General features: G+C 37.1%; 3 protein-coding genes across 3 annotated transcripts; all 3 read right to left on the bottom strand.

Moving 5' to 3' along the window:
* Positions 1-372: 372 nt before the first annotated feature.
* Positions 373-2945, bottom strand: LOC108838027 (zinc finger CCCH domain-containing protein 3). Its single transcript, XM_018611016.2, has 6 exons — positions 2492-2945; positions 2100-2257; positions 1951-2007; positions 1332-1448; positions 994-1254; positions 373-830 (listed from the first exon to the last, which is right to left on the bottom strand). The coding sequence occupies exons 1-6, from the start codon at positions 2571-2573 to the stop codon at positions 615-617; spliced, it is 891 nt and encodes a 296-aa protein (XP_018466518.2). The 5' UTR covers positions 2574-2945; the 3' UTR covers positions 373-614.
* A 645-nt stretch (positions 2946-3590) lies between these two features.
* LOC130506773 (clathrin coat assembly protein AP180-like) lies at positions 3591-5541 on the bottom strand. The gene has a single exon (XM_057001460.1). The coding sequence runs from the start codon at positions 5493-5495 to the stop codon at positions 3606-3608; it is 1890 nt and encodes a 629-aa protein (XP_056857440.1). The 5' UTR covers positions 5496-5541; the 3' UTR covers positions 3591-3605.
* A 2994-nt stretch (positions 5542-8535) lies between these two features.
* Positions 8536-10148, bottom strand: LOC130506772 (general transcription factor IIH subunit 2). Its single transcript, XM_057001459.1, has 3 exons — positions 9569-10148; positions 9110-9488; positions 8536-8900 (listed from the first exon to the last, which is right to left on the bottom strand). The coding sequence occupies exons 1-3, from the start codon at positions 9995-9997 to the stop codon at positions 8752-8754; spliced, it is 957 nt and encodes a 318-aa protein (XP_056857439.1). The 5' UTR covers positions 9998-10148; the 3' UTR covers positions 8536-8751.
* Positions 10149-10283: the final 135 nt, after the last annotated feature.

The following is a 10283-nucleotide window of genomic DNA, read 5'->3' as shown; positions in this document are numbered from 1 at the left end:
GTTTTTAAATGAAATTTTCTAATCCAATACTATTAGTTTATTTTTAAGATCCACAAATTTTAGAAAATTATTCAGTTTTATGTTTTGATAATTATACACTTAACAAAATTTTCTCTTACATTTACAAAATTTGATTTAATATATTTTACAAAAAGATATACATATATATTAGTATATTACTAAATATACATTGAATAAAAATATTTTTTTAATCTTAAAGTTTTATATATGATTAAATTAAGATTGTATATTGTAAGCAAATAATAAAATAAAAAATTTAAAAAATCAAAAATTAACAAAATTTATATTTTAAAATAAATTTATATTTTAAAAATTTTATTTCTGCACATGGTGCAGGAAAACACCTAGTTATTCATGTAAATTTTATTAACAGAGTCAAAACAAACGAAAACAGGAGAGTCCTATATTGTTTCCATACAAAAGAGAGAAATACTTCCACCTCCACTCATCTTCCCACAAAAGCTAACAAAAAATGGGCAGAGAGAGAGAGAGAGAGAGAGAGAGAGAGATCTTTGAAAGCTGTGAATGTGATCATGGTGATGACGATCATTTCTTCATTTGGGAGTTAATCGTTTAGAATCATCGTCTGGTTTCTAAGTCTCTAACATGTCTTTCTTAACATCAGGTTTGTCGTTGGTCTTTGAACCAGAGCGGCTTGGAGATGGTGTGATCCTCTGATAATTTGATAAAACAGGTGAAACATAAGGCATGGTAAAGCCTGGGTATGGCAGCACTGAATGGTCCAAGTTGCAGTTTGGTCCAAACTTGCAGAATCCATAAGACTTGACGTTACCACAAGCTGGTTGTCCCTGGACAGCAAAAAAAAATGGCACAACAGTGGTAGCTCATTACATGATTCAAAGAACCAAAAGAGGTAAACATCTTTTTGTAACCAAAGCTCTTATTCAAGTTTCAAAAACCAAGAGAGCAAGAGAAAACTATCCATCACTGGTAGCTTCTATTCGGACTTACCATGTAAGTGGCCCAGCTTTGAGGAGCCAAAAGGCCTTGAGAGGGTGACACCATGAAAGGAACATAGGACTGAGGAAGTTGTGGACGAGTCAAAGCTCCATATGCAGACATCATTGTTAATCCACCTGCAGAAGGAAAACTAGACGTCCCATATGCAGCAGTAGAATGTCCTCCATTATCAGGTTGAGGATGGTGGAATCTGCAAGAAACTCCGAATCTGCATGTTCCCGTTCGCAGGTAAAATGGACATGGCTTCTCACCCTGGAGGAGAAACTCAAATAAGTCCTCCACGTTCGATACTAAAAATAAAAAAAAATACATAACCAAGATGAAACTACCTGACGCATAGGTAAACTGAGAACATTGAACAACACAGGTTCTGCTCCATTCCTGTCCTTTGGGTGATGGTATTTACAAGTTGAACCATACTTACAAGCTCCTGTCTTCAGAAAATACTGCAAGAGTGGTTTGAAAAGCATTATTCAAGAAAGCAAACAATAAGGTTCATCTACCGGCCCAGCTTATCTATCTTCCAAATCAAGGAAGGACTGACTAAATCAGGCATGATGAATATGTTCTGCAGTTCAGTACAGATTTTTGTCACCTCTTAAATGAAATTACAAACTAGAATAAGTTATAAACCCTTCCCTAAATGGACAATAAGGCTTAACTCAGTTACTCAAATGCATCACGTACGCTAACGTCTTTGTACTTGGACCAAGTGTTATCTATCTTTAAAATCAAGATGAGACTAAACCAGACAAGAGGAATATATTCTGGAGTTAAATGTAGATTCTTGTTGGTTCTTAAAGTAAAATCACAAACAAGAATATGTTCTGTTACTAATGCTCGATGGATGGAGAGAATAAGCTTAAAGTTGAATGCACTCACACCAACAACAACAAATCGAGTTTAAACAGATCATAGATGATTATTAGAGAGATCCAAGAACTGCACCTCACAATCCGGCTGACCAATCCTCTCAGGGAGCCCCTCGTTGTGATACATAATACCCTGTTAAAGAGTTTAGTTAATGCAGTAAGTCATGAGTCAGAAGCAAAAAAAATAATTATTAAAAAGGGAACTTAGAAAACTATGATCCTTACCTGTGGAAGAGGAGTGGGATGATTGTAACGGCAACTGCTTCCATAGCCACATAGACCAGTTCTTAGATAGTACTGGCAGTCTCGTTCACCAGGACGAACCGGATACCCATTAGATTTCAACACTTTCTTTTCATCCACTTTCATCTTCTTAAAGGCATCTACGGATCATATATACCAAATAACATAAACATCACCATGATTACTAAGTAATGCTGTCCACGAGCACTAGATACTATGATTCTTAAAGAGATCAAGCTTCAAAATGTAAACAGAGTGTAAATTCTGTAACTCACAAATGAGACTTATAATAAAGATGATGATCAAAAAAGTAGGAAAACGAAATATGATCTTGAAACCAGATCATATGGATCTAACTATATTTAGAAACTTACCTTCGATCTTGTCGGAAGATTGAATAGACACAGCAGAGCCCTGAACCTGAACATGATGAGTGTGTGACATGTGTTGTGGCATGTAAGAAAACAAAAGACGGTTACAGACTGTGAAGGAGGGAAGATGATCAACAGCAAACAAAAGAAATGGGAGAGTCACAGATAAATAGTGTTATCGATGAAGAACAGAGTGGTAAAAGGATCAAAAGATCTAACAGTTAGATCCAATGAAAAATATCTATGCTAAAAAATAATTTGAAAGTTTCTTATTTTCTCTCTTATGTCATCTGCTCCGAGTGTGAGAGATATTTCAGAGGAAGTTTTCTTTCGGATCTTCTTCCCTTTTGTTTTTTGGATTTTGCTCTTTTCTCTCATCCGATGTCTCGGTTTTCAATGTGAACACAGAAAAAGAAAATTAAACTGTTTTTTCTTAAAAAATATTAAAATAAGAGTGCCAAGTGATGATTCTTGCCTCCCCTCCTCGTGTACGGGTTATTAATTCTGCATGGTATACCTTAAATCACAATCTTACCCCCTCCCTGTACTCTTTTCCTGGGACCAAGCCATAGCCACCCTACCAAACAAAATGGCATATTAGGGTAAAATGGTCAGATACTCGTACCAAGAAAAAATCTTCTGTTTCGCAGCACATAGAGTGGTTGGGACCCACGTGTAGCAAATAGGAGGAGGAGAAATTAGAAAGTGTCAGCAGCATAAGAGCTGTGGGTCTCTGATACGTCAGTCACATTAGCTTACTAGGTAGTAATCCTCTGCTAATAATCCTCTGCTAATAATCCTCTGTTGTGAATGATGACGGATGAGTCATGACCATACCTTTTACTATGTTGTTTTCCTTGATGAAAAATCATTTCTTTGACTCTTCTTTATTAGCTTCCTATGACTTCAAGTTTCCGCCTCATACACTCTTTTACTTTTCATTTTCATATTAAATAAAGCGTACGTATAGTCACGGTGTCAAAAGCAGGATTTGTAAAATGCACGTGTTGTATTACTTTTCTCCTAGTTGTGAAAAATTAAGAGTTCAGTTTACAATGTTAACAGAAGAAGGAAAAAAATCAAGAAACATCTCAGTCTCTGCCTAGCCAAGTTAACATCATATCAAATTTAAATGCTTAGCTATGATCTTGTTTTGATTCTGCAACCATAACTGCTGTTCTTGCAACACAGATTGCTCATGTACCCCTCCATTTTCTAAAACACTCTCTTCGAACCCAAAACTCTCAAACGTTGCAAATGGCTCACACTTGTCGGGCAAACTCCCTGTGGCCTTGAAAGTTGGCGCAGTCGACGGCTCAAAATCGTCAGGAACGTTTCCCTGAAAGTCCGTGACAGCCAAGGCATTAAACGTGGTACTCATCAGCTCTACCGTTGGACCGACTTTAGCTAACGGCGCAGCTGATTCCACCAAGAATGGATTGTATTGGTCCGTCGCGGTGGCTTGAAACGCCACAGGCATCGGATCATCTAATCCGAACGGTACTATCGCCATGGAGTTAGTATCATCATCATGCACTTGCGTAGTAACTGTTTCTTCCAGCGCAAGCAACCAGTTCCCTGACTCTCTCTGAACCTCAGAGGTTGAAGTTTCTTCAGGTATCGTTTCTATGTTCTTCCTCGGTTCATCTCTCAACATCAACGCCTCCCAAGGATCAAAACCTTCCACCTTTGCCTCCTCTCGCTTCTTCGTCTTCTCCTTCTTCTTCTTCTTCTTCTCCTTGTCATCGATACTGGAAGCAGAAGAAACAGAGGGAGTATTGGGAAGAGACTTAGTCGAAACAGTATCGAAGCTATTCCCATTAGGATCCTCTCTTCCTCCTCCGTAAGGCTCCGAGTGACAAGACATCGGAGGACTACTAGTCCCAGTATCCTCCAAAGAAGCACTCCGAAACGACCCGTAATCCGAACAACACCTCTCCGACAGCGAGCTGGAAACCGTCGAAGAAGGAGGAGGAGGAAGAAGAAGACTATTCGGCGACGGATACATCCCCGCGTTGTTCCCAGGAAACGACGACTGATCTTTCAAAAACTCCTGCAACGTCTCGAGAAGCTCGAGCGAGATCTTCTGAACGCTGGGATACTCCGACGTGCGTCCCACGCCGTTCGACTTGCAGAGGTCGTAGAACCCACTGAGCTCTTCGAACTGTTTGGAAGCTCTGACGGAGGCTTGAAACGCGTGGACGCAAGATTTGTACGGAAGATGGAAGAAGCTGTCGAGGAGGAGAGCTAAACCGTCGGAGATGTCTCTGTAGAGGTCGAAACTCTCTTGCAAGACGGCGTAGAGAGACGTCTTCACGAGCCTGTTGGCTTTCGCGTCTCCCGTCGGACGCGTCGCGATGGCTCTGTCTAGCAGTCTCTGCCAGTAGGTGATCTTGTCGAGGAGCATCGCCGGTTTCATATCTCTAACCGCCGGTTCGTCGGTTTTGTTTCTAGTTTTTGGATTAAACCGGGATCTGATTCCGGTTTTGTTCTGGTTGTTGTTAGTGTACCGTCTCTGTAACTTCCCGGTTAAGAAGCAGTCGAGTCTCTCGTCAAGGTAGAGCGCGAAGGTGCGGACGTAAGCGGAGTAATCCCAAGGTCGCGAGTTCGAGTCGTCGCGGAAGGTGGAGAGGTTGAGGATCTTCGCGCCGCGTTTCATGACGTGGAGGACTTCGCGCGGGAAGTAAGGGTCTCCGTCCTGGAAGATCCTGAGGACGAGGACTAGGGATTTGAGCGCGACGATCCAGTTCCGCGTCCTCCCGATGCGGCGTCCGATCGCGGCGGCGCAAGCGGCGGCGTGAGATTTCTTGGAGGAGATGATGGCGAGGATGTCGGAGACGAGACGGTCGTCGATCGGGACGTCCTCGTCGTGGCTCGTGGCTTTGAGGATGGCTACCTCGAGGGTGGTGAGGTCTCCGCCTCTGTTGGCTCTGTTGGTGACTTTGGCGAGGCTGATGCTCGTCTGGTCTTTAACCGCTCCAATCGCCTTTTTCAGCTTGCTCGGCATTGTTTGTCGTCTTCGTCGCGTTTTTGAATTATCAACCAAACCAATCGTCTTCTTCCTCTGGATTTTTCTCTCTCTCTCTCTCTCTAAGGAAAAGTTTTGATTTTTTTGTTCTGTTTCCTAAATATAAAAGAGTGGAAGAGAAGATAGAAAGGCGGGAGACTCTCTGGATCCTTTTTAAGACGTGACAAAGATATACGTTGACTATAGACACCAGGACTTTTGTTATTAACCCACGCGCAATTGCGGCGCGTCGTTTGTAACGGTATTAACGAACTATGTGTTTGAAAGCATGCAAGTAACAATTATTTGTAGATTGTGTATCAATTTTTGTATGAAGTAATCTGAGTTAACTTAATCATTTGACAGTGTAGGCAAGCTGTTATGTTAATTACGTTAATCTTAGGCGAAAATAAATGTTTAGATTATACTATCTTTTTTGCTATATTGTTGTAAAAAAAAGAACTGTTTATATTTGATATTAATATAATCTCTATTTTTTTTTGTAGACGTGCAATCGATCAAATATGATCATGGTTTTTTTTATAATACTCTTTGATGGATTACATTATTACATGAACAGATACCAATCTCCATGTTTTAATTTTTGCCACTGGAAAAAAACGATTAACCTTAAAGGTGAAACAACTTATAGACTTCGACTAAGACGGATATCCACCAAGGAGACAAACTACATTATATAAGACCAATTACACTTCTTTTTATGCTTCTCATAATTTCTACTCTGATCAAATTAGGAAAAAATTAGACGTGAACATCATGTCTTTGAGGATTTCCAATAAGACAGCTTGTGTTTGAAAAGTTTTATGTGTCGATATATATTCTGAGGTTGCTGCTGGAAACCCAATAATAATGCTAGAGGTAAGCCTTATCTGCAATCTCCTCTTTATTATTCAACAAAGAGAATTAGTATTTGGAAAAATTGTGTATGTGAACAGATTCTCTTATTCTCTCATTCGATAAGGAAGTGAGGAAGGTACAAGAAATGGAGAGAGAAGGAAGAGAGAGAGAGAGAGAGAGAGAGAGAGAGAGAGAGAGAGAGAGAGAGAGGGGGGGAAAAGAAGATGAAGCTTTGTTAGGAATTGTGTATTTCAAAAATCTTTTGTATTGTGCTGTCATATTTATTTTGCTAGCTTGACATATCAGTTATAAAAGTTATATTCTGAAAATTGCAAAGAGTGAAAGATGTTATATATATGGATACTTATCTGACTAAAATGATGGTGTTTTCTACAAACTATTTAGGTATCATCAAATCAATATGACATTTACTGGTATCGTATAGTAATTTAATATAACATTTATGCACAAAATTTGATGTTGCTTATATGGAGTAATTTTATTTACTGTATCAAACCGTCAACTGGATTAGTTGTTTTATATATATATTTCCTATGAAATTTACATTGGCATATAGTTATATAAACATATGCATGAAATAACAAATGTAAACAGACATTTTTATTTAATATAATTTTCTAAAATTGACCACTTACATGGAATTGTAAAGTGTTAGTTCTTATTATTAAATAATGAGGAGTAAGACTATAATACCATAAAGAATATTTTGATGATCAATTATTTCCATTTTCTAAAACAGGAGAAATATCTGAAAGTAAAACTTTTATATAATATATGGATTTCTATATAATCAGAAAATAAAATGATTTAGAAATTTCTATATAATCAGAAAATAAAATGATTTAGAAAGTACATAATATACAAGTGTATGTATAAGATTTAGAAAAGGTGTCCAAGTGATTTTATTTTCCTATTATCGATTTTATTATTAATTAAAATACATAATATACAACTGTATGTAAGGTTATATCCTAGTATTATTATACTTTTTCAGATATGCCAAGATACTTCTGGTAACTGCTTAAACTATGTAGCTCCGAATATTTCTGCCAAGAACTGAAAACAAATACATATTCTGACGTTTGCTTCTAGAAAAACTCTATAACAATGGTAAATGTAAAGTCACATAGCTTGAATTGTCAAAGTGTTCGAGTCTTAAACTAATTTACTAGATTTTGACCCGCGCTTTTAAAGCGCGGATTTTTTTATATTTTTACGTATTTATTGTTATAACATATGTGTTTCTACATGAAGTTTATATCATGTGCTTTTAATTTTTTATGATTTTGTTTAGTAATTTTTAATAAGTTTGGATGATCAATATCTATAAAAAATGTTACTCTGAAAATTTTAAAGAGTATTTTGTGGTTGCAAACTTCAGCAATCAATTAAATTAAAAATGATTTGCAATAAAATTTAATTTTAGAAGGAAAATATAATTTAAAATAAAAATAACTTGCAATATAATGCAAAACCATTGTAAAGGTATTTTTACGTTTAATAGTTGTATATTTGATTTTTATTTAATGTAATTACAATGTATAATAGTTTTGATAATTTAATTTTACTATTGAAACAATTAATTGAAAGCTCATATACTTAAAAGATCATATTGGAACAATAGATCTTATGATATTTATAGGTACCCTTAAAAATATTTTAAAACGACGGTATTGTCTATATTTAAATATTTTATTTTATCGGTTAAAATGTTTACTTCATTTTTTATAATGTGCTTTTAACATTGTTTAATAGGTAGTTGGAAAAATATTATTTTAATAATTGATTTTTATGTTTTGGATTGCCAATATCTATCTTAAACATGTTTATTTTGAGAAAATATAATTATTTTTTTTGCAAAATTTAAATCGGGCATAAAATTAGACTCAAATATTTATCTAATGTTTTTGTAACTTGATCCATTAAAATCGAGTATTTGGTCTTACCAACCATTTGCATATTGAAAAAAAAGAAAATAATAATAATAATAAAAAAAAAGATTATTCATAGGACATTATTAAATTGGTTATTGGATTTTAGTAAAGAAAGTAATAATTTAAAGAAGAATAGGTATTCAACGGGCCTTAGTTTTTTTTTTTTTTTGTTATAACGACTTCCTTAGTTTTTTCTTAATTTGTTAGATTAAATGACATTTAATATAGGCTGAAATTTCGGAATGTTATAGAAAAGGAAGAATGTCATTCGTTTAACAATTTTAGACTTGAATAATTAATAAAAATTTGAATAAGACAATGACATTCTCTTGTAAATAACTTGAAAATCTAGGGGCAGAATCCTAATAGTATAGATTTGCAACCTTTAATTCCACAAAGACGATCATCGTTTGGAAAAATTGTGCGAGCGTAAACACATTCTCTCATTCTTCCATCAAGGAAACAGATTTAGGACGGTGAATGCTCTCGCAGCCAGGACAGTTGTGTAAGCTCTCGTGGATGTATATGTCGCAGTCCAGACAGAAATAGTGCTTGCATTTACGACACGTCACGCATGGCCCCGGTTTGTTCCCTGCACATAATCAAAAGCACCAATGAGCCCTCCTTTATATTCAAGCTAACGGTCTCTCGGTTGATAAAGGACAAACTAGTCTGAGACACTGACAAGGGTGAACTAGGCCTGTCTTAAGTTTAAAATTTACCATTTAGTTGTACTAAGAAACATGTGTGAAGATTACTACATAAGCTGATGCTCAATCAATATGCGTTTTATTTGCTTACCTGCACCAAGTAGGCTCTGTTGGCAACCAAAACAACTCTTTCCCAATTTTCTCCGAGGATCATTCGAACTTGTCAGAGTAGGAACCTCATCAAATGGAGCAATTGGGAAGAGATGATGGTATGATCTGGCAAGATGTGGCGATGAAACAAGCGTCAGACCACAGATGGTGCATTCCGTAGGGAGCTCACATACACGAGCTTTGCATCTCGGGCACGTGTAACCAGCTCCGATCTTAACTTCCTTATGACACGAACATATCGCCATTGAACCCTCAGCAGCTCTTTGTGGGAAACCCATTTTGATCAGATTAGAAATTGCAAATTCTGCTATTGCCGGAGGTGGAGGCGCATGCTCAAGCAGCAGATCCTTCAAATGCACCTGCGTGATGATAAAATAAGACATAAAGCATATGCTAAAATCAAAGTTACAAAGTTGAAGTAGAAGGTAACTAAACGCACCTCATCTACTGCAACGGAATACAACCCACCAGTTTCTTGACACAAGTGTTTGCATATGAACATCTCTGCAGAAAGTCCAATAACAGAACATCTTAATCTTGATTTCTTGCATTTCTGAATAGTCTCCATGATATCTCCCGGGTCAGAGGTGCTCAGAGCTGAATACAATATCAGAACCTCGCGATGACCATAAGATGGGATCTGGTTGAGATGCTCGTGCACAAGTTCCAGGGCGTTCTGCAAAGATGAGTCACCCGCGGCTTCCAGCTTTCCCATCAAGGCTTGTATGTGTGACTCAGGACTACCCCCAAGATCTGTTAGTGTATGCGCGATCCCATTTTTTATCGAGACCAGACCGATCTGACTCAGAGGATTCTGGTCAAAAAACTCTCTAATGAAAGCTTCAACATGTTTTGCCATTATTGCCATCCGGCTTGGTCTGAAATCTGTTTCCGCAGCTGCCTAGACACACACAAAAAAATAACATATTTAAGTGTAAGACATTGCATATTAAGGAACCCATGGAGTAAGAGAAGCTTCCTGGAATATGAATCCAAATCACAATGTTGCCAGTAAGGATCACAAGAAACAGTATTAGCATTTTTTTCATATGCTCTAACCGGACAAACCCAACTTACTACAAAACATTAATCGATTCAGCTACAGAGACACTGTTAATAAGACGAATGAGCAGAGAGAGAGAGAGAGAGATCTC

The sequence above is a fragment of the Raphanus sativus genome, unplaced genomic scaffold (genome assembly GCF_000801105.2).
Source record: "Raphanus sativus cultivar WK10039 unplaced genomic scaffold, ASM80110v3 Scaffold3651, whole genome shotgun sequence".
Lineage (NCBI taxonomy): Eukaryota > Viridiplantae > Streptophyta > Magnoliopsida > Brassicales > Brassicaceae > Raphanus > Raphanus sativus.
This window is presented reverse-complemented; position numbering and strand designations above follow the sequence as displayed.

Bases quoted from the DNA above. Each gene is read 5' to 3' on its own strand.
- LOC130506772 (XM_057001459.1), bottom strand. From the start codon at position 9,997: ATGGCAATAATGGCAAAACATGTTGAAGCTTTCATTAGAGAGTTTTTT. The intron at 9,489-9,568 runs GTGCGTTTAGTT...ATCATCACGCAG, and splicing joins ATTCCGTTGCAGTAGATGAG to GTGCATTTGAAGGATCTGCT. The intron at 8,901-9,109 runs GTAAGCAAATAA...GATTATGTGCAG, and splicing joins ACAGAGCCTACTTGGTGCAG to GGAACAAACCGGGGCCATGC.
- LOC108838027 (XM_018611016.2), bottom strand. From the start codon at position 2,573: ATGCCACAACACATGTCACACACTCATCATGTTCAGGTTCAGGGCTCT. The intron at 2,008-2,099 runs GTAAGGATCATA...ACTCTTTAACAG, and splicing joins ATCCCACTCCTCTTCCACAG to GGTATTATGTATCACAACGA. The intron at 1,255-1,331 runs GTAGTTTCATCT...TTTCTCCTCCAG, and splicing joins TCAGTTTACCTATGCGTCAG to GGTGAGAAGCCATGTCCATT.
- LOC130506773 (XM_057001460.1), bottom strand. From the start codon at position 5,495: ATGCCGAGCAAGCTGAAAAAGGCGATTGGAGCGGTTAAAGACCAGACG.